Source organism: Brugia malayi (genome assembly GCF_000002995.4).
Source record: "Brugia malayi strain FR3 genome assembly, contig: Bm_v4_Chr4_scaffold_001, whole genome shotgun sequence".
Lineage (NCBI taxonomy): Eukaryota > Metazoa > Nematoda > Chromadorea > Rhabditida > Onchocercidae > Brugia > Brugia malayi.
Window position 1 is genome coordinate 11,705,557 of NW_025062478.1, and position 24,484 is coordinate 11,730,040.

At 23.3% G+C, this 24,484-nt stretch overlaps 2 protein-coding genes and 1 further gene across 3 annotated transcripts; all 3 read left to right on the top strand.

The window, feature by feature from the left end:
- On the top strand, window positions 1-3,179 carry Bma-twk-46 (Uncharacterized protein; the record flags this gene model as incomplete). The annotated part of the gene is made up of 8 exons (XM_043082479.1): window positions 1-33; window positions 395-602; window positions 914-1,054; window positions 1,235-1,422; window positions 1,830-1,974; window positions 2,098-2,163; window positions 2,647-2,804; window positions 3,090-3,179. 8 exons carry the CDS (start codon window positions 1-3, stop codon window positions 3,177-3,179), a joined length of 1,029 nt encoding a protein of 342 aa, XP_042938413.1.
- Window positions 3,180-13,727: 10,548 nt separating this feature from the next.
- Window positions 13,728-13,883, top strand: Bm15606. Its single transcript, XR_006227989.1, has one exon. The product of XR_006227989.1 is annotated as a pre-microRNA Bm15606 (primary transcript).
- Window positions 13,884-16,908: 3,025 nt separating this feature from the next.
- Window positions 16,909-21,156, top strand: Bm4304 (Kelch motif family protein; the record flags this gene model as incomplete). The annotated part of the gene is made up of 9 exons (XM_043082480.1): window positions 16,909-17,059; window positions 17,794-17,991; window positions 18,407-18,530; window positions 18,916-18,979; window positions 19,307-19,514; window positions 19,684-19,879; window positions 20,520-20,596; window positions 20,743-20,830; window positions 21,096-21,156. 9 exons carry the CDS (start codon window positions 16,909-16,911, stop codon window positions 21,154-21,156), a joined length of 1,167 nt encoding a protein of 388 aa, XP_042938414.1.
- Between the last annotated feature and the right edge of the window lie 3,328 nt (window positions 21,157-24,484).

Here is a 24,484-nt window from a genome sequence, read left to right on the forward strand (position 1 = left end):
ATGGGTCTTCAAATGTTCCAATTGCAGAATAAGGTTTATTTTTTGAAATTAAACAAATTTGCAAATTATACTTTACACTATTAGAGGAAATGTTTAAGTTTGAAACTGTTCGCAGTTTAAACAAATTTAAAATTTGAAATTTTTTTTTATAAATTTGAAACATTAACTTTTGTTTTTTATTTTATTTCCTCTTTTTTTTTAAAAAAAATTACTAATTAATATTACAGATAATAAATATATGATAATATAAATAATAAATTATATGTATATATTCAAAATGAAAAACGAATGTTTTAGGTTTAAAATTGCTCATAGCTAAATTAAACAAATTTAAAATTTGAAAATTTATTTATAAATTTAAAATATAACTTTTTTTTTTCTGCTTTTTGCACAGGTGATTGATCGAATTGAAGCATCACCATGGCAAATTCGTGAAACAAATGTTCGACTTGCAATTGGTTTAGTAGTGCTTTTCTTTTATTTACTAATTGGCGCTATTGTTTTCGTACAAATTGAAAGTTCAAATGAGGAAAATGATATGGAAGCATACCAGGAATTTCGAACAAATTGGAATCGATTATTAAAAGAAGCAGGATTTAAGGGTATGCAAGTTAATATAGTTTAAAAATTGTTTATTTGTTTTTTTTTTTTTTTTTAACTAATTTAATTGATAGAAATAAATAATTATGGCTTACATTCTTTACGCATATGTTTGTTATTTATTTATTTATTTTTTTCTTAATTAAAAGTAAAGTGTGCATTTTTTTTTTAGTTATTTTTAATTGTAAAAATTTTCTCGAATTTTTGCTAAAATTTGTTAAATTTTCAACCTAATTTAAATTTTATTCAAAGATTTATTAATCATATTTCAATTTTCTCGTATATTTCATATGAGTGGTAATCATTTCTTCAGAAACCGATATTGATCAATTATTTACGGATATTCGTATAATGGCATTAAAAGGTATTTGGACAGAAAAAAATGTAACAACTGAGCCTAGATGGACTTTTGGCCAAGCATTTTTCTTTGTTGGTGCTTTAATTAGCACAGTTGGTTTGTATAAATTCTTTTTTCCTTCTTTTTTTTTTTTAAGAAATTTACTTGATTAGTTTGTGTTATTTTCTAGTATTTACATTTCACGTCAAATTGTTATTTTAATTTAATTTTTATTTTTAACTTTTGATTAGCAATGAATGCATAAACTTTAATTATACTTATTTAACACTTTCATAGGTTATGGACGTGTATCACCACGTACACGTGAAGGCAAATTTTTTACGATAATTTATTGTCTGATTGGCATACCAATGACATTAGCATTATTGTCAGCATTAGTGGTAAGATTAAAAAAGCCAAGTGTTTGGCTACGATGTAAACTTAATACAAGGCTTGGGCATCTGTTTCATGACTCACAAATTCAGGTAGATTTTTACGGGTAGTTTTTTTTTTTACAGTTTTATTTTGCACAAATTTTTTTGTTAATTAACGAAATTATTCACACAACACACATGTAAATGAAATATTGAAATTTTTAAAAGATTAGCAATTTTTGAATAATTAATTAAAATATAAATTATCTTTCACAATGTTTGTATTTTTGATAAATGCTAATTTTAATGATAATTCCTTTTTCTTTCAAGTAATTTTGAATAATCAAATCTCTAATATAGTATTTAAGAACTGAATTTTATTGACAACTATCGGTTTGAGTAAATAAATGTCTTTTGAGTAGTTAATACAACCTTTGTGACTGAAATTATCAGTGAAATTTCAATTTGAAATTTATAAATATGGTATAATTTTAAATTTAAAATCTTTCAAAATTTAGGCATTTCATCTTACTTTTGTATGCACGCTATTACTATTGTTTGTTTTTATCATACCATCGTATATTTTTACGAAAATTGAAACAGATTGGGATTTCTTGGATGCATTTTTCTATTGCTTTGTTTCATTAACAACTATCGGTTTGGGTAAGTTTTAAATTTTTAAAAAAAAATAAATTCGTCTTTGAATCATTTCTTGCCTGAATCACGTTGTAAAAATTTTTAATTGCAATATATCAAAGAATTGTAGTAATATTTGTTGAATTTTAGGTGAATATGTACCAGGTGATCAACCTGATCAACAATTTAGGACTTTTTATAAAATTGTTGTGACAGGTAAGGAAACGCTTTTACATCAAATCGCAAAATGTAATTTTTTAAATTGCTTTTTAAATTTTAAACTGTTCTTTAAAAGTTTTAAAGGTTCAAATACTTTTTGTTTACTTTTTTTAATTTTCAAATTCTTTTTTGTCAAATTTTTTTTTCCTGAAAAATTTTAACCGTAACTAAAACAAAAAAATTAATAACATATTTGATAATTCGATGTTTTTTTTTTTTTTTTTAACAACCAAAAATTTTTCAAATATTTTTAATTAATTAATAAAAAATTTAGTTTATTTGATATTTGACCTATCCATCCGCGATGTTTTTTTTCTAATAATTAAATAGTAAAAAAAAATAATAGTTGAAATAAAAATAATAGAAAAAAATAAAAATAATAGTTAATTAATAAAAAAATAATAGTTTATTTGACGTGATATTTTCTTTTAGTAATTAAAAATTTTTCAAATATTTTTAATTAATTAATAAAAAATTTAGTTTATTTGATATTTGGCCTATCATGTATGATGTTATTCCTTGCAACACTGTACGATGTACAACAATTAAATTTGAGTCGTTTCTTTTTAACACGCGACAATGGATACATCAATCCATCTTACGACGATCACTGTGAAACATTTTCAATTACCAATCAAGTACAATTAACATTCTTCTTTTCTTTTTTTTTTTTTTTTTTTATTTCACTAAATACTTTCTCTTTTCTAATTAAAAAGAAAATTTTTGTTTTCCTTCTTTTGTTCTTTTTTTTTTTTTTTTTTTTTTAATAATTAATATTATTGCTTAAAATTAGAAAATTTAAAAAAAAAAAAGACAAAATCAAAAAAAAAATTTTTCAATTTTTCATTCATAGAATTAGAATTAGTAAAAAGTTTAATTAATTAATTAGTTTGTTTCTTTTTTGTTTTTATTGTATTTTGTAGAATTATGGTGTAACAAGAAACTATACACGTCATGTTAATGAATCACCGGTGACAACATTCGAAACAGGCGGCTTTTATCAAAGCGAATGAATAATGTATACAGTAGTATTATAATTGGTAGTAATTAATGATTAAAATTATACAAATATGAATTTGAAATTTTAATTTATTTATGAAATTTTAAAAACAATTGGAGGTAATGAATAATAAAAATAGCAATGAGAAAAATTATGCATTTTTAATATTTTAATTTTATTATTTCAACATTTTGTTTTGAGAATTTCTTAAAAGCATGAAATTAATTTTTTCATTTTAATAAATGAATGAATGGATGGATTTTTTGATGAAAGTGAAAAAATTATAATATTTGAAAAAAATTATAATATTTAATTTAATGCTACTTTCTATTGCTTTCATTCTTATGTAAAACTAATGCTTAACAAATATGCTATGATGACAATTGTTTCCATTTTTCAAAGTTTTATAATTTAATCAATCAATTAACTCATTGAAGTAGTATTTTTGTTGAAATATGCGACATAATTGTAATATCTCTAATTAATTAATTAATTTGCTTCAGCAGTTTTTATTTTTGTTTGTTTAGTATTTGTTTATTTAGTTCATCTCTTCCTAATCCATTAAAAAAAAACAAAAAAAAAAACAAAACAATAATCTTTTCAAAAATATCATTTATAAAATAAAAATAGAATTAAGAAATTGTTTTTATGATTTATTTATTCATTCCGTATGCTCTAAATTTCTTATTAAAAATTAGTTTCAAAAAAAAAAAAAAAAAAAAAAATTGGAATGTAACAATCATTTTAAATGAAAATGTATGTTAATGCACATATTTTTTTTTGATATTAAATTTTGAATGATTTTTCGAGATTTTATTCAAAAATTTTGAGCTTTAAATTTTATGCATAATTTTAGCTAATGCAAACAGAATTAATTATTAATGTAATTCTTGGAATTTCTAAAATTAATAAATCTTTTTTCGTACTCACATAGGATGAAATTATTATAAATTGTTTTATTTCTCACTATAATATTTGCTTCTTTCTTAATTTACAATTTTTTTGTTGTGAAAAAAAAAAAAAAAAAATTCGTAATTTATTTTCAGTGATTCATTCTATGTATTATTAAAAATACAATAAATATCATATAATTATGTTGATTTATTGAAAAATTTTTATGCCAATATTTATCAATTTATTAATATATTATTAACAATAATAAAAAATTATTAATCAAATTATTAATAATAAATAGATAAACAATTGTATCAGTAATATAAAATAATATTTTGTTTTCTTAATTTTATACACGTTAATGCTATAAATGTTTACGTTATGTTTACGTTACGTTACGTTACGTTACATTTACATTTATTGTTTTTCATAATAAACAATAAATACATAATATTATTTTAATATAGAAAAATTATAATAACTTACATTTAAATTATTTAATAAAGGATTTCAATTTTTTTTTTTTTTGCATTGATAAATTAAACTTGACGAACTTAATATATATTTGAATTTATTAAATAATAAAATAGTTTAAATATTTTTATAAATTGATTGAATATTCTTGTCATAAAGAATTTGAAAAGATAAAATCATGAATTTAGCAAATATTAATATTAACTGCTTTACTTTAATAAATTAATTATTTAATGGAACTTTTTTTTTTTTCTGTCCATAATTCAATAATCAGAAATTGCTTATTTAGTATAAAAATTACAAGATAAATGAATTATTTTACATACATACGTCTAATAAATGTGTTAAATATTTTGTTTTTGTTTACAAAGTTTTTTTTTTTTCTTTTTTGAGTATAATTTTAATAATGTTCAAATTTTAAGTGATTTTTAAGTGATTCCAAGAAAAAAAAAAAAAAAAACTTTTTAAAATCATTTTCTTATTGTTAATTAATTCTATTTTTTTTTGTGACAATGTTAAATTGTTTCCAATTGATAAATAATACAAGCAAGAATATATTTATAATTTTTTTCATCTAATTTTTGTTTAACAAAATGAATGAATGAGGAATGATTTGATGATTGTTTTGTAAAAAAAAAAAAAAAAAAAAACGATTAAATTCATTCACTCACAAAAAATTATCAGCAAAATTAATTTTTTACCCTTAGAAAATTTTTAAAATAAAACCAAATGAATAAGAAAATACAGTGAAGAAAAAAAAAAAAAAAAAAAAAAAAACGAAATGAAAATTTAAAAAAGGTGATGATAAGATGGAAAATGATATTTAAAAAAGAAATATCTTTATCATTCGTTACGATGTAGATGAACAAAAGAATCGCAGGGAAAAAAAAAAGGTCAAATTCTGAGAGTAAATTGAAAAAAAAAAAAGGTCAAATTCTGAGAGTAAATTGAAAAAAAAAAAGGTCAAATTCTGAGAGTAAATTGAAAAAAAAAAGGTCAAATTCTGAGAGTAAATTGAAAAAAAAAAGGTCAAATTCTGAGAGTAAATTGAAAAAAAAAAGGTCAAATTCTGAGAGTAAATTGAAAAAAAAAAAGGTCAAATTCTGAGAGTAAATTGAAAAAAAAAAAAAATTTTCTCGTTTTACTGCAAAATCTTAGTTTAATTTTACAATCATTTTTATTTTAAGTTTTAGCCATTTTCATGATTTCTCGGATTCTTCGGGTAACGGTAAATTTTTGGACGAAAAAAATTAAACAAATTAAAAAAAAAAAAAAAATTCATTTATCTAATTCATAATTCAAAAACTTTAACAAAAAAAAAAAAAACTCTTTAATTTACTATTCCCTAATTTTACAATTATTAATTACTAATAAAAGTATTTCAGTGATATTACTATCACTTCTCACTGATTATTGCAATTTTGTAATGCAATGCAATGAAATGAATTTAATGTCATCAATTTTTGTTTATTACACATTTCATTTTTATTCCATTTTCGATTTTCTTTTATTGTTTCTTCTCTTCTTAGTTCAAATTTTTTTTTTAAACCCTTTTCTTTCGATGTAATAACCGATTTTATTATCTATTATTTACTTATTTACTACTATTGTTATTTATTATTATTATTGTTATTATTATTATTATTTATTATTACTATTATTAATTATTGTTATTAAACATTAGTATTAGTGTTGTTATACATTTATGTCACACACATATCCTATTTCGATAGGTATTTTTTAATGAAATTAGTTTAATTATTTACTGAGTGGTATTTAATGAAATTATTATTTACTGATAACTTACTGATAAACAAATGAATAAAAACTTAATGAAAAATTTGATAATATATTAAATTACTATTCATTGATGACTTAATCAGAAAGTATATAATAGATTTAAATATCATCCATTTTAATTTCATCCATCAAATCAATCAATTTAACTTCTAAATAAAGAAAAAATTACAGAATGGGTAAAAAATTAATGATAAAACTTTTTGCGTTAATAAAGAATAGGTAAATTCAAAATTATACGTTAATTTTCTCGATTCTCATTTTTTTTTTTTCTTGAATTCAGGTTTTATCAATTCCTGACTACTTTTTGAATGTGTTTTCTTTTTTCTTCTCATGGCATTTTAATAATAAAAATTGCACAAATTAGCATTGGAAAGAATTTTCGTCTTATTTTGCAAGCACATTGTATTTATGTTTTTTTTATGTTTTTTTTTTTTTGGATGATAATAATAAAATATTTCCCATAATTCAATTAACTAAAGTTATTTCAAATATTGTGCGGTTTTTTTAAAATCAAATTTAAGTAATTTAATTCATTTATCACATCATGAAAAATAAATCAAACATTCTGCTGGAGTTTTTAATATAAAAAATACAAATATATTAAAAATCAATATCACATTTTTTTTTTTTTTTTCCTTTTCTCTAAAAAATATATATAAGAAATGATCTCATCCATCGTTGTTTGCACTTATTTCTTTTTTTTTAATTTTTTTTTTCCTTTTTGCCTGATTTCATTCTTTTTCCAATTTCGAGCTACTAAGTTGCCTTATTTATTTTCCTGTTTTTCCTTTTTTTTTTCTTTGTTTTTAAATTTTGGATCATAATTTCTAGTCGTAATGGTCTGAACAAATGAAACCAGGTTTTACAAAAAAAAAAAAAAAAAAAAAAAAAAAAAAAACGAAATTCTGAACACATTTATTCCCTCAGGGAAGAATTTAAAATTTAATCATGGTTATCTTCAATTACAACTATACAAATTCATCGTTTTTCTTTCTTTTTTACAACAATTAGAGTTTAACTTTGAAAGATAATTTTAATTAATTTTTAGTGAGAAAAATAATTTACAATATTTCTATTTGTTCAAATTTGGACAATACAATAACTAATAATTTCAAATTTGAAAATTTTTATGAATGAAATAAATAACATCATGGCCAACAATATTGTTAATTGATCAGTTAAAAATTATCAGTTTTATCAGATATTTTTTTTAATGTCGAAAATTTGTCACATTATTAATATCATATAACTTTACATATATATTTATAAATTTATTTAAATTCATAGTTACTTATAAATTTATTAGTTGATTAATAATAGAAATGAAAGAATTGTGAAAATATTATATATCTTACTATCATCTTATCACTTACTGATAACATTATCATCATGTAACTATTTATAATATTATATGTCTTGAAATAGAATCTGATTCGAATAGACTGTAGAGCCGAATAGTGGAATGTTCTCCAGGGGAAGCGATAACTGACCAATTTTTATTTTAATAAAATAAAAATTATCGTTAATTAAAGTTTGAAATTAAAACAACATTAGAAAGTTTGAAGAATGTTGTAAGGGAGCAGTGTATGGCAGACCCAGAAAAGACATAACTTTAACCCAGACAAAGGGTAACTCAGCATATAGCGGGCAATTACTCAAAACAAGACGCATTGCTTTACAATATCGTAAAGGAAGGTCAACTTTAAACAAAATACTTGTTAACTTCGTCAACAAAAATCAGATTTGAGTAAGTAACGAAATATTAATTATTTAGGATAAACATTTGAAAAACTGACGAGTGACACAAAAGAGGTCAGCTAAACGAAGAACCGTTAACCTTGTCAAATTCAAATATAATTTACAATTAGTACGAAGCGGGCAAACAACAGAAAAGGTCAACTAAATAAGGAGCTGAAAATTGTAAACAATCTAATTGAGGACAAATTCCTTTGTTGACAGAGGAAAAAAGGAAAAATCTTTGTTAACAAACAATAAACTTAGCTACAAATGGAAGATGAAAAATAGATGAATGATTTCACATGTAAGATTGAAATATTTATTTGAGGAATGTTCAAAAAAAAAAGATAATTTTTAGTTTAAATAGAGCAATTTTTGATTTCAAACAATTTTATTTCAATTCATATTATAATTCGGATTTTAACGATATTATAATTTTATTTCAATTCATATTATAATTCTGATTTTAACGATATTATAAACTATCTCACATCATCAAAATATTAAATTATCTTTGTAAAATTACTCGAAATATGTTCGTCATTAACATAAATAATTTATAATATTTGTATAATAATTATATCATACAATTACAATTTATCGGAAGAAAGAGATAAAATGAAATGAAAGACTGCAATAATTAATAAAATCTTTAGAAAATCTTTATCTAAATATAATTGCTTTATTTCATTAGAATACTTTGTACTTTGCTTTCAAATTTTTTTTTTTTTTCTACAAAGATAACAAGGAAATATTTTAAATTTTTTTTCTAGAAAGATGCAAAAGAAATATTAATTATTTAGGGTAAATATTTTGAATTCATAATTGATGAGGCTGCAATTATACTATTTTTAAAAGTATTTCAAACAAATGATAGATAGATAATTTGACGAAGTAAAACATTTCGCCCAAAAAATTTTCACTTCTTTTTTATGCTAATTTTTTTATACCAATCATTTCTCAATTTTTTTTTTCGTCAAAAAATTTTTAAAACATTAAAAAAAAGCATTATTTATTGATTGCATTTTGTTGCTTATTACAACTATTCTCATTTCTTTTTATTTTCTCTTTAATTGCGTTTATTTTCATTTTTTCTTTTTGTTTTTTTTGAACCAAATTTAATAAAAAGTCATTTTTGTTATCAATAATTATTTAATGAATAAAACTGAAGATAAGTGATAATTTAATTTTGAATAGCTCTGATAATAATGAATTTGATTTGAGAGAAAATGATGCTTTGCTTTTCTTTTTCTTCTTCTAAATTGCATATTAGCAGATAAAGAATAAAATTTGAAATTTAAAAAAATTAAAATGAATGAAATTATACTACGACAATGTGTGAAAATAAATATTAATAAATGATAAAAATAACACAGAAATGATTGTAGTGATAATAATTAAAGAGAGAGAGAGACAGAGAGAGAGGGAGAGGGAAAGAGGGAGAGAGAGAGAGAGGGAGAGGGAGAGGGAGAGAGAGAGGGAGAGGGAGAGGGAGAGAGAGAGAGAGCTAAGTAAGATAATATCATTTAATGTTTAATGTATATTCATATTTCTGACCCTAAAAAAGGGACAATAATTAATGATTGGAGTAGAAAATATAGATGACAATGATACAATTATACTTACTGCATTATGATGGATGTTGTGTTGACCTTTTCTTTTTTTTTTTTTTGTTAACAATTTATTCATTTGACCTCATTTATCCGTATCTTTTTTCTAAAGTATCATTTTGATACTTTCTTTGACAAATTTTTTTGTCTGACATAATTAAAAAGTTAAGTAAGATTAGATATTTCGAATAGATAAAATATATTTGAAAATAATTAAATAATAATGATTATTATCTAATTATCATAGTAGAAATAATTCAAAAAAAAAAAAATAATAACTAATAATAATTGTTGAGAATATCATTTTTGATCATGAATTGAAAATTTTTTCAATAAGTCCGGAAGAAAACAAAATTGCAAATGGAAGAATTAATATTATCAAGAATATAGGAAAAGAAGATAAAAGGTAATGAAATGAGTGAAATAGACAAACAAAACAAATGATAAGGTGGAAAATAAGTGATCATAACACTGATTACATTATTTATCATTTTTTAATTTTTCTTATCATTTCTTTATTCGTGCTATTTTTCAACGTTTTTTTTTTTTTTTCATCTTAATTTATAAATTTCAAAATGATATCAGTAATGATTTTATCATTGCTCACATATCATTATAAAATACAATATGGTTTTGGAAAAATGTTTGATTAAATTTTTATAAACTTTTTTGGTGTAAAAAATTTGCTCAATTTTTTGAAACTTGTGCTGTTACTTATAATTATTGAATTTGATAGCTCGTTGTGAGCAAATATTTTGATCTATGCAATCATTATTATTATTTTAAACTACAACATAGTTTAACATAATAGTTATAATCCATTCATAAGTATGAAATAATTACGATATATTCAAAAGTATGGTATAACTATAATATAATAAGGAATACGATATAATCATAATCAAAAGTATGATATAACTATAATATAATAAGGAATATGATATAATCATAATCAAAAGTATGATATAACTATAATATAATAAGAAATATGATATAATCATAATCAAAAGTATGGTATAACTATAATATAATAAGAAATATGATATAATCATAATCAAAAGTATGATATAACTATAATATAATAAGAAATATGATATAATCATAATCAAAAGTATGGTATAACTATAATATAATAAGAAATATGATATAATCATAATCAAAAGTATGGTATAGTTTTATAGTGTAAAAAATTTTTTGAATATATGAAATAACTTTTATAAATTAGTGTAAATTTTTTGCATCCTTTTTTTGCTGTTTTTTTTTTTCTTTTTTTTTTCGTTTTACAACAAATATATTTGAATTATTTTATGAATGAAAGCAAAATTAGAAATGATAATGAGATATTATATTGAAATATTGAAAGTTTTGTAAATAATATTTATTTATATGAATATTTTATTAAATTATCAAAATAAATGCTAGGCAGTTAGTCATTGATTGATTGATTGATTGATTGATTGATTAATTGGTCATTTGTTTGATCAATCTATTCATTTATTATGCTCTTAAAAAAAAAAACAATAATAATAATAAGAATAAAAGTTTTCGTTCTTTGAAGTGTTTTTTTTTCAGACATTTATTAATAAAAATATTTTTTTTTTTAAAAATTACACAACAAAAGTGATGAAAAATTGTCAATTAACAATTGAATAAATAAAAATTCCAAATGAGTAAATGCTAGAAAAAAATTTAATGCTTATAAATAAATAAATAAATTGCTAATTAATACTTGTGAATAATTATAAGCTAATGAATAATGCACAATTAGCAAATTACTACTAAATAAATGAATGAAAAGAGAGCTAAAATTAGCAAAAAGAAATTTCAAACTGGTTTTTAATTTGTCCTTTCATTTAGACTTTGTGGTGAGAATGTTGTAATATTACAAAAGAAAAATAAAAGATAATAAAGAAAAATAAAAGGTAAAAATTTTAGTTGGAAAAGGTAAAAAATTTTTGTTACAATAAAAAAAAAAAAAAAAAAATAGGAGCAAATATCAATATATTAAACATTTCTTTCATATCGAGTATTATTTTTGATAGGTTACTATTATTTTAATTATTAATTTGGGAAAAATCAATTTTAATTTTAGTTATAATCAAATTAAACTGTCCATTTGTTTTCCGGAAAAAAGTATAAAAAAAATTTGGATAATGAAATAAAACCAAATAAAAGACAAAATAAATAAGAGAAATAAAATTTATTCCTTAAATAAATATTTAAATATTTTTAAATTAGCATCAAAACAATTATTATTTAATTTATATTTCGTTAATGTTTATAAACACAAAAATGAATTTTTCCATATAAAATGATAATTATAAGCAATGGCGATTAATTATTTTCATAGAAAGATAATGATTATTATAAATATTATTTATTAGACTTTTTAAAATTTCTTTTTTTTTTTTTTTTTCTATAAATATCATTTATTAGATCTTTTTTTTTTTTTTTTTTTTTTTTTTAACAAAAAGATGTAATTATTATTTATTTTATGCCTTTTGTATGTATATGCATAGGCTTATTAAAAATATGATTGTATTTATTAAATTATAATTGTCAATAAATGAAATTTTTATAAGATAAATTGTAGTGAATTGAAAAATTGTATGAAATTAATGTGATTTCAAATTACTTATTTTTTAATTAATTTATCATTTTCGACTATAACTTAATTAAATTTATTTAGTAAATTCGAAATTATGCAAATAATAATTACAAGAAATTATTCAATTAAAGGAAAAAGAAAAAATGAGGAAATATGTTAATAAATTTTTAATTATAAAATTTAAATTTAAACTCTTAAATTTAAGACTAATTTTTTTTAATGTAATATTGTAATTAATTATTATTACTTTGTGTTTTTTTTTTTTTTTGTTTTATTTTAATGATTTGAATTGAAAATTCAAAAGAAAAAACATATGAAGAAAAGGTAAAAAAATATTTTGTAAACAAAATATTTGACAAAGAGAAATATTAAGCAGACAGGAAGAGAGATGATAGTAAACAGTTAGCTTTGTTTTTATCCGATCCAAAATCATTCACAGCAGCTTCTTTTACAAGTAATCAATTTCAGGAAAAGAGAGAGAGAGGGAAGGAGAGAGGAAGAGAGAGAGAGAGAGGGAGAGAGAGAGAGAGGGAGGGAGAGAAATTGTATCGCTTTTAAGTTTAACAATATGTGTTATTTCAGCGCTTCTAATATAGCTCTTTTATGAAACTTCATTAATTGATAGGAAAAAAAAGGTCGATATGTGCTCTATGTGTGTGTGTGTGTGTGTGTGTGTGTGTGTGTGTGTGTGTGTGTGTGTGTGTGTGTGTGTGTGTGTGTGTGTGTGTGTGTGTGTGTGTGTGTGTGTGTGTGTGTGTGTGTGTGTGTGTGTGTGTGTGTGTGTGTGTGTGTGTGTGTGTGTGTGTGTGTGTGTGTGTGTGTGTGTGTGTGTGTGTGTGTGTGTGTATGTATGTATGTATGTATGTATGTATGTATGTATGTATGTATGTATGTGTATGTATGTGTATGTGTATGTGTGTATGTGTGTATGTGTAATGTTTATTTAATTACTGATAATTCATATTGTTTTTCTTAATGCATTTCTTGCTATACTTTTAATATTATTATTATTGTCAATACTATTCTCATTATTATTATTATTACTATCAGTATTATTATTATCATTATTATTATCAATATTATTATGATTATTATTATTGTTATCATTATTATTAGTAGTAGTAGTATTTATGATCATTATTATTAATTAATTTATTAAAGCATATTAATTATCATTATTGTTATATTTATTTTTAAATTTTATGATAATATGTGAGCATTATGTATTGGCTAAACTTTCATTCAAATGTATATTTTATCAGAGTTACTTATCAACTACTAAATCATTTGTTATCATATATTTTATCGAATTTATTTGCATCGCAAAATCAATTATTGTTAATGATTAAAATGATATGATAACAGTAGAGTAACAATTCAGTGATAAGATGATATCTATTCATCATGTATACAATCTTTTATCCTTCTAGCAATTATGGCATAGAAGAGAGAGAGAGAGAGAGAGGAAGGGAAAGAAGGAGGGAGAGAGAAAATCAAAAGTTGATCGTATATTTCAATATGCTAATAATTTGCATCTTTTTTTCTTCTTCTCCCTCTATTTCTCCTTCTTCAAACACCTTCCTTCCATTTTGTCATCATCTAATTCAGCAAAAGTGTTTGTCCACTCCACCTCGCACCTTTCTGCTTCCTCTGTCGCATTGGTGGTCAGTGCAGTTGACCAGCAGATTAATGCGTCGTCCCCTGTCAACATCCGTCAACACATTGGTCCATGTGGTGGTTATTCCCATTTCAATTATTATTTGCTTATATATATATTTTTTTTTAAAAAAAAGAGGTTTATAATTTAATTTATAATTTTCTTTTTTTTTTTTCGTTATAATTTCTTTTTTATTTTTGTGAAATTTTCGGTTTTTTTTTTTTTTTTCATTTTTCATTTTTTTTTTTTTTTGCTGTTATTTATTTAGGATAAAGGTCCTATTTTTTTGTTTTTTTTTTATTTGTGTCATTGCATCGAATTATAATATAATGAATGATCACATTGCATTAATCATTCGTTTATATATTTTTGATTCAATGAACCATTCCTGAATAAATAGCACAAAATTAAAATGTGAACTCTAAGTTCATCCCCATTACGTCAGTCAATCTTTTATCATAACGTGAGCAATACGTACATCTCTATTCCGTCATGACACGTAAAGAATTATAAACGTAACCCCTGTTATGCTGATCAGTTTTTTTTTTTTTTTTTGATGGTATAATATTAAATAATTTATAGTTAATTAAAAATAAACAAAACCAAATTATTGGTTAGAAATGGAATTGATTAGAATTACTTAACATAAAAGATAGATATAGCCAAATTGTGGAATTTTTGATTAATTTTGAAATTTGAATGAGTTGAAAAAAAAAAATGCAATACTTATTACATTTATCAAATCATTTCTTACCATACATTTTTCTCACAATAGATCTCTCTAATATATCTAATAAATAGATAAACAACTAGATAAATAGACCAGAAGATAAACAACTAGATAAATAGACCAGAAGATAAACAATTAAATAAATAGACCAGAAGATAAACAACTAAATAAATAGACCAGAAGATAAACAACTAGATAAATAGACCAGATAAATAAAAAAGACATATTCGAAATGTAAAATGGATAATTGATCATTTTCTAATTTCTGTCATATTTCCTTATTTGTCATTTTAATTAATTTCTAATTAAATCTTTTAACCAATTTACATGATTTAACCTTCCATCTAGTTTATCATATAAATCATTTTGTAACTGTAAAAAAAAGAAAAAAAAAAATGGTTCAAAATATTTCTTTCTTTTTTCTTAAAATGGATGGATTCACTTTTTTTTTCCTCTATTTAAAACAGATTATTGTAATGTCCATTAAATGGGTCATTGAATTTACTTTTTAATCTGAATTATTATCTTAACCTATGATTTAAGGAAATGAAAAGATTTGTGTTTGGCATAAGAATATATCATATTTACAATCTTTTCATTACATTCTTTCTCCTTCCTTTTCCTTTCCCTTCATTTCATTTCATTTCATTTTTTTTTTTTTTTTTTTTTTTTTTTGCTTTTGATTTTCGTCATTTTGCTCAAATAATAATGATATGAGCAAATAAATATATAATATAATATGATATATTATATAAATTTCATTTGTGAGAAAGTTTATTCCTTTAAATTTATCTTATTATTTCTCATATATCAATTGAATAATTAATTAACTAATTGCTCAGTTATTCTATTTCCAACTGAAATTTTATGCTGAATAATAGGATGCAAAAACCTGTTTTACATTTAATTTAATTTTCTCAATTTTATCTAGAATTTAATGTCTGATAAAAATGCTCACAAATTTATTATTACTTTATATTATTTAAAGTTTAAATTTTATTAAACACTTAATTTTAATAAGCTAAATTTTTGAAGCAATTAAAATATTACTACTTTTTTTCTTTCATTGAATTATTTAAATGAAACATTCATACTTTACATTTTAGAATTTCAAAATCAACATTTATTACAGGTATTTAATTTAACAAATTCATATATACATATGCTTATTCATAAAATAAATTAAAGAAATGAGTGTGATAAATCTAAATTTCTCTTCTACCAGTCTTTTTTTTTTTTTTTTTTGTATGAATGAATGGATGAATTTATCTATCAATTATCATTATTAATTTAATTAGTTTAAAAAATTTTAATTAATTTTTATAAATTAGAATAATTACTTTTCCTTTCTTTCTTTCTTTCTTCTATTTCGGAAATATTTTAATCGATTGATTGAATTATGACATTGTCACTATTATGACTGTAATTTTCATTTTACGATTAATTTTCGAACAGAGACGGCAAGAAGGAAAGCGAAAAGAGAGAGAGAGAGGGAGGGAGAGACAGAGAGAGAGAGAGAGAGAAAAGTGAAAGAGGAGTTAAAAAATAGAAATTCTTCTGAAAATGAGTGATAGCAGCAGAAGAGCTTTGACATACTTTTTTTTTTTTTTTTTTTTTAAAGTATATTGGAGTATCGAAGTATATTGCTTTTTTCTTTTTTTTTGCAAAATTACTTTACACAAAACTTTTTTTTATTTTTATTTTTACATCTTTTCATCGTATGCTAGCCATTTGTTTACGTGTTCTATACTAGTTGTTGTTGTTGTTGTTTTTTTTTTTTGACGTAATTTTTGCTTAAGTACATAGAATTAATCATTGAAGCAATTCTATTTGTGATTAATTTACCATTTTATCCTAATTTTATTTTTCTTAATTTACTGAAGCAAATAATTGTTCAAATTATCAATAATTTTATTAATTAATGAAATGAGTAAAAAATAATAATTAAAAATGAATAAATAATTAAATAAGTTAATTAATTTATTACACCTATAATATGCTCTAGAAATGATAGTTTAGATTTAGTAATGATAGGTAGAAAAGAGAAAAAACAAAATATTCTTTCGTTTTCAATTTGAAGAAAAAAAAAAAATACTATCAATTATACTTTTTTCTTTTTTATTACTCACTTACTATATAAATACGTGTTTTACGTGAAAGCACTGTATGTAAATTAATCAATGAATGCGAATATCATTTAAATTACTAATAATATTATATATTCATCAGATAATGTATTGGACGATAACAATTGAAGGTGGTCCAAAACGTGTAAATCACGCAGCAGTAGCGTTAAATGATCAAATTTATTCATTTGGTGGTTACTGTTCTGGTGAACTTTATGATGGTAGTCAGCCAGTTGATGTACACGTTTTAGATACCGGTTTGTTTGTTTGTTTTTTTTTTAAATTAAAATTTCATTTTTCTTTTTGATGAATATATTTATTCATTTATTTATTAATCTACTACATTTATTACATTATTATATTATCATATCTTTATCATATGATATTAAAAGGATATTATATTTGTTTTAAATGCATTTTTGAGTCGAAATGATATAAATTTTAATGCTATTTTCATATACACTCAAAATTCAATATATTACACAAATTTATATGTTTAATTTAAAAAATTGATTGAATTTTTCATGTATATCAAATATACGTAGTGTAATTAGTGGTATTGAATACACGTAGTAAATATACGTAATAGAGTTTAAACCTCTCGTATATATTGCCCTTTTGTGAATCTTCCTGTTTCATTGTGGCCAACGTGTTGCCGGTTAAAAGTTGATAAGTTTACCTGTGGTACTTGCTTAACCTATAATGCTTATTTCGCCGGTGCTTATTGTTTAACGTGAGATTCCCATTTAACACGTTGTTCATTATTTCATCTGAGGTTCCTTCCTATCTGATGCGTAGTTTATTATTTCACGTAAGGTGACACGTAGTTTGTCATTTCACCTAAGGTTTCTATCTGATGCCTCTATCTTTCACGTAAGATTTAATATTGATTTCGCTAATAATAATATTTTGCTTTATTTATTTCATGCATTTTGCCTGCTTGATATTTTTTGCAAGAAAAAAGAGACGAAAATAATATTAATATTATCAGGAAATTATCGTTGGCGTAAATTAACGGTACGAACGGATAATAGCGAAAGCGAAACTGCTTATCCATCGGTATCACAGAATAGTTGGCCATATCAACGATATGGTCATACAGTTGTTGAATATAATGGTAAAGCATACTTATGGGGTGGACGAAATGACGAATTTGGTGCGTGTTCCAAGATGTATTGCTTTGATCCAGGTATGGTTTTGTCTTTTTTCTTTTACTAGTTGAAGATTTGAAAGCAAAAATTATTAAAAATTCCTATCAGTTCAAAGTCAAATCTTTATAGAACAAGTTGAGATTTAGGAATAAAAGACAAAATTCCAAAAATTTTTGAAATATGAGTACTAAATCTTGACAATATTTTGCATTAGGAAATTGAATTCCTAAATTCGACTTACCAGTTTTTATTTGCCATGAGAGATTTATATCTCTCAAATTTGTGTTTGTTTTCAGTCTTTGAAAAGATTAATTTCAGAATTTCGAAATATCAGTTTTGGGAAGTTCTTATTTAACATCTCTTAATTTCTATGATACAGAGTTTTCAATTTTTTCCTAGTCTAATGCAAAATATACAGTCGTACTTGTTTTTGAGGTTATAATTTAATTTCAGAAGCGGTAACTTGGTCAGTGGTTCCTTCTGAAGGTGAAGCACCACCAGCACGTGATGGGCATAGTGCTGTGGTAGTTGATGATCTGATGTTTATGTTTGGTGGTTTTGAGGAAGATTCACAGAGGTATACTTTTCTTTATTTGATATTTGTAAGGTGTGGGTATCAAAATTCATAACTCATCATTAGGATAGTACCGAATGGTCTGCTTTTGTTTAACCACATCTCATCAGAATAAGTTAGATGATTTTAAAGTAATCGCTAGCTAGATGGTAATGAAAGCATATTACCTCTTGTATTGCCTATTAATTTATGTTTATCTTAATATTTCTGTAAAAACAGATTTATGCTTAACTGATTGAGAGCACTTTGTTTCTTTTATTTTATGTTTGTTTTGTTTCACTTTTTCGTCTTCTTCTGGTATACTGTTTTTCTTACCTTTACTTGTAATTGGTATTTTTCGTAGCCTTGACTGAATATTGGAAAATTTCGTAGAATTTGTTGATTCCAGGTTTAGTCAAGAAACTTTTGCTTATAATTTCAAACAGAGGAAATGGTATGAATTGAAAACAACGGTAAATTATTTGTTTTTCTTTAAAAGATATTAATATAATCATTATTGAAGATTCAGTTTTTATTTGTTAACATTTGCCTATTATGTTTGATTTGCAAAAATCTTATGCAGTTTTTGGAGTTATAATTTATTTGGAAAATTTATGAAATTTTTAATACCATTAGAAAAATTAAATAGTGTTAATACTTTAACTGTCGAACTTAAATGAATGACTCATGGATGATTCTGTGAATTATTTCGATTTTATATGAATTTATTTTGCTGCTTTTTTTTTTCTTTTTTTGTATTAAAACTGTTCTTGTTTGCATTCATTAGAATATTATTGCAGGGTGAATTGCCGCAGTGGCGAGATTTTCATACAGCTTGTGTCATTAATAAAAAAATGTATATATTTGGTGGACGTAGCGATTTGCATGGTGCATTTCATAGCTCCCGAGATTATTATTCTGATGTACTCAAAGTGTTGAATTTAAAAACAGGCCGTTGGGAAGATCCAAAAGTAACTGGTGATTGTCCATGTGGTCGACGAAGTCATAGTGCCTGCAAGTTTTTCTTTTTTCTTAAAATATACCGTTGACATGTGATATTAAGAACTAAGCGTGAAGTGAAATAGACTCATCCAAATTCTGTTTGCTGAAGAATTCCGGATTCGAATGTATCTCGAATTTTTATTATGTTTTTTTGAGTTGTGATAATATGTTCCAGGGGTTCGTAATAATAAGATGTATATATTTGGTGGATATTTGGGTACCGAAAATCGGCATCTAAACGAATTGCATGAATTTGATCCTGCAACATCGTGCTGGCGTCGTTTAAAACCATTCGGTACTGGTCCTTCACCGAGGCGAAGACAATGTGTGGTTGTCGTTGGTGAACGCGTTTTTTTGTTTGGTGGTACTATGTAAGTGGTACAGCTTATTTCGCTGTGATAGCTTTAGAGTAATTTCAGTTGATTAAATTTTTTTATTGCTCAAACTGGTAGATCTGGTCGACACTGATCTGTCGAATTAATTAGACTACTGTTGTCGCAGTTGTTGTCAACCATAAATTCCTCTTCCTCTTCTGTTGATTAATTTTTAAGCCAGAAATACTAATTTAAGGAAGTCACCGGATAGTCTTGTCATATGTTTAAGTTCGAATAGTCTTGTTGTTAAAAAGTACTCTGTAACTTTAGAAAAGCACTTAACCGATGTTTAATTTTTCGATGACAGTTCAGTGAATATAGCGCTGTTAGTTAACGCTAATTTTTATAAAAATATCATGTCTCAAAAAATTTCGTCATATTCGTTTCTCTTTAACTGCTAATAAAAAATATGAAAATTAGTAAAAGCCTTATTAATTTAGCTAGCTTAAGCAAAAATTTAAGCATGATGGGAAGTTTAAAATTCAATAGAAAAGAGAATTTTATGTGCAGTACTTGATAATAATACGGAATCCGTCATGTATAGCAGAAAATAATAATTTAAAATATTTTGCAATAAGTAAATTCTCCAATATGTGGTACAGTAACTCCATAAATGATGACCATTTATTCATTGCAGGCCTTCCAATTCAAAGAAAATGGATCCCGTACATAGTGGTCTTTGTGACCTCTCTGATCTTCATGTACTTGATTACGGTTCGTTCATGGTCGTGCCTTAATTTTTTTTTAATACCTAAATTTTTTGCATTCCATTTATTATAAAGATCATACCATTTCTTGTATTCTGAGGATTTTTCAATTTATAGAAAACTAATGGTTAATTCAGGTTCAGTTTGTTTCAGGACCAACTCTGAAGGATCTTGCTGCTAATGCTGTTATAAAAAATAGATTGAACGAAAGATTTTCTGATTTGATTCCAGATGATCTGAAGTAGGCTTTATTCCATTTTATTCTTAGCTTTTTCTTGAGATTAGTTAAACATATGTTCTACGTGTTTTTTTTTTCTTTTTTTTTTAAATGATTCAGTTTATAATAATGATTATCCACTGTTGAAGTGCAGTTACATAATTCAATCAGTAATTGACTACTGCACATTAGTATTTATTTTGTTTTTTTCTGTTACATACCAAAATACTTTGTACTTTATGAATGCTATAGAATGTCTGCAGTTTTTCATTCTTTCCTAACTTTTCAGGCACGACCTTCGGATGATGACACAACCAAACAAAATAACTCTTACTCGATATGATGGTTGAACGTTTCCCTCTCTACTGATTATACTTTTTGAATTTTAAATGTTTCTTATGCTTGTACTGGAGGAAATTGATGCTCTTTTAAGTCGTAATTACATTTTTTTTTTCTGATAATTGCAGAATTGAATTATTATTATTTATTATTATGTTGGAATTGAATATTAAGTGGAATTTTTATAGGAGAATGAAGAAAAATTTTAGAAGGTTTTGTTTCGAATTAAATGATAATTGATATAGACGACAAGTGCATCATTCTTTCATTTTTTTTTTTTTTTTTATTTTCTGTTCATCTTAAAGCTTTTAAAATGTTGCTAATTAATATAGTTCATTGTTACATGTCGAAATTTAGATTACACCACCACTCTTATACATCTATTGTGTTTATTCAGCTCTTTATTTAGTTTCATTGATTTAGCAAATTTGCATAACTGTTCATGACTTTTTATTGTTTTTTCCTTTCCGTTATAACTCTATATATTATTGTAATTATTATTACTGCTTTTCCTTTTAATTTTGATAATGTTGTCTATACTTGTATTAAATAATTGCACTTTATTTTTTTCACTTTAATGAAGGCGATGTAGAATTTTATGAATGTGTGAAAAGTGTATCGGTATATATGAATCGGAATTTTAGTAGCTCAATTTTTCAAATTTATCGCTCATTGTATTTTTTTAATCAGTAGGAATCAATCTTTTGAACTATTCTTCATACCTTATAAGTTATGGTAAAATCGATAAAACGATACAATAAAACGAATATGATATATCCTTGAAGTAATTACGAGAAATCAAAATAGTTGAAATTTTCCATACTTTCCTCCATTATATTTGTATTGATGATTCAGCATGTTAAACAATGGTATTTCCTGAAAATGATCTTCAAGATTAATCCGATTAAATCGTTTATTTCCAAATTTTATCCCGACATTTCACTTTTTCTTTTCTTGAATATTTTCCATCAAATATTTTTTTCCCCAACTAAATTTTAGTGTTATTCAATCTCTTTTTTTTTTTTTTTCATTTACATTAGCAGGCAGGTAAAGTACCTGTGTAAAAGATTTGTTTGACTCGAACTTCTCTATCGAATGAATATTTTACTTTCGAAGGATTATTTTAATACCATGATTGCAATTTTATTAGTGATATTACAGTAAATATATAAATTCTGTGATACATTCATATTTTATTAGGAGTTTCTTTCATTATTTTTAGCAAATTTTTTTTTTCTCTGAATGAGTGGTGAAATGGTTCCGAATCTCACTCTAAATTAAACTTATTTCTTGGTATTATTTTATGAATTTTCTATGCGAAATATACGAAAAGTTATATAACAAATAGTGCGCACAAGTTTATTGCATTTTAGGCTTGTGTTTTTTTTTTTTTGGTGCTTAAATGTAAATATTAGTTGACGTATTTAAACGTTTTGCAACTTTTTTTCATTTCAAAACTAGAAATTATCAATTTCTCTCGATGCTTCAGTAACACTTGATAAAAAAAAAAAAAAAAAAAAATCAAATCAAAATCTTTTATTCCTCAATTCTTTTTATAAAATAAAGATAAGTTGATAATGATACTCTTCAACTTCTGAACCTAGTTTAATTAATACTACTGTGTATGATTAATCTTCAAAGTTAATCATTTGACCAACTTAACGCAGTGTCACGGTTATTGTAATAGTGACAATAGCAGTAGAAGTAGCATTAGTAATAATAAATCTCAAAAAAAAAAAAAAAAAATTATTTAGTGGTGATAGTGTTTTCTTCCGCCAATGGAAGATTTATTTATTCGTCGTGATAACAATATCAATGTCTATATTTTAATTCCAGACTTACTTTTGTTTTTTCTTTTTTCTGCATTCATGCTAAAATCATAGTGTCTTGATTATCATAGTGCTATATATTGTTAATTTACTTTTTTATTTTTTACGTATTAATAAGATGTTTTGATCATATTTTCATTACCATTAATTAATGCTACATAGCAGTCCAGAAAAAATCATTTGAAATTAGGAATAATTATCATTTTTTTATGAAAATAATAGATTTTCTAAAATTAATGCAAAAATTTAGTTTTTTTAAACCTTTTCTTCTTTTTTTTTTGCATATTTTTGTAAATGCAAAAAATAAAGATAACTTGTAATGAATGAAAGAAAAGCAAAAAAAGTTTGAAATTTTTAACTTCCATTTATACATCATAGCATCATCTTATGTGATTCAGTTAATAAATACACGACATAGTTACAGTTAACTTTTCATAAATTTAAAAATAGAAAATAAAAATAGAAGAATTTAGGGATGGGGAGATCCATTTGTTAATTGAATCAGTATAATTAAATATATGAATATATTTATATTTCAATGAACTTTTTATAATCCTTGACCATTTTTCCTTGTTCCTTTTTTCCGAAACTATAATAAGACTATTAAATTAACAAATAATTATGTTACCGAGAATCGAGACTATACTGTTTATATTCTATCATTTTTATTCATTTCTTCATACATACATGCTTTTTTTCTTTCTTTAATACATTTACACTACTAATTAAATTTTTAAAAGATCTATTTGAGAAAAAAAAAAAAAGAAATGCTCATATTTTGAGTCAATTTAAAAATTTTTTCTTTTCAAAAAATTTTTCTTTCGAATCTTAATTAAGATAATTTTTTTTTTCAGTCAAAAAAAAATTTATATAATTAACATCATATTAAAATTTGTGCTACTTTTCATAGTTGATATATGTTATATAGTTTGCACAATTTACTTCATCATTAATTACAATTTATTACGAGTCTAATTAATTACTATTTATTACGATTTACTTATTATGATTTATGTTATAAATTAACAGAATAATCAATTTAATTCTAATTGATTAAATCCTCATAGTTTACTCATTACTAATAATCCATTTCATTCATTTGGTATGATTTCGCTTCAATTCATTGTAAATTATTTTGTGAAATGAAAAAGTTATTGTGATTATTTTTCAGTTTGTCTTATAAATTTTATGCTAAATCTTTTTTCATAAAATTTCAGTGTATTAATAACGCTACTTGATTTCCTCATTTCTTAAATCTTTTTTTGATAAATTGCTCATTAAATTATTCTAGGAGATTAACGGAATGAACTTTTCTATCTAATTAACTATGCATTTCATTTTTTTTTCTCTTTTGATAGTAAGCTGATCGTCATCTTTAAAACCTGATTAAAATTGACCGGAACAAAAACTTCGTCTGTTTTCTTCATTTTACTCACTGAAACATATTTTCGTTTACACTTACTGTTCCGTGACAATATTTTAAAAGTTATTGAATTTATCAGTTTTATAG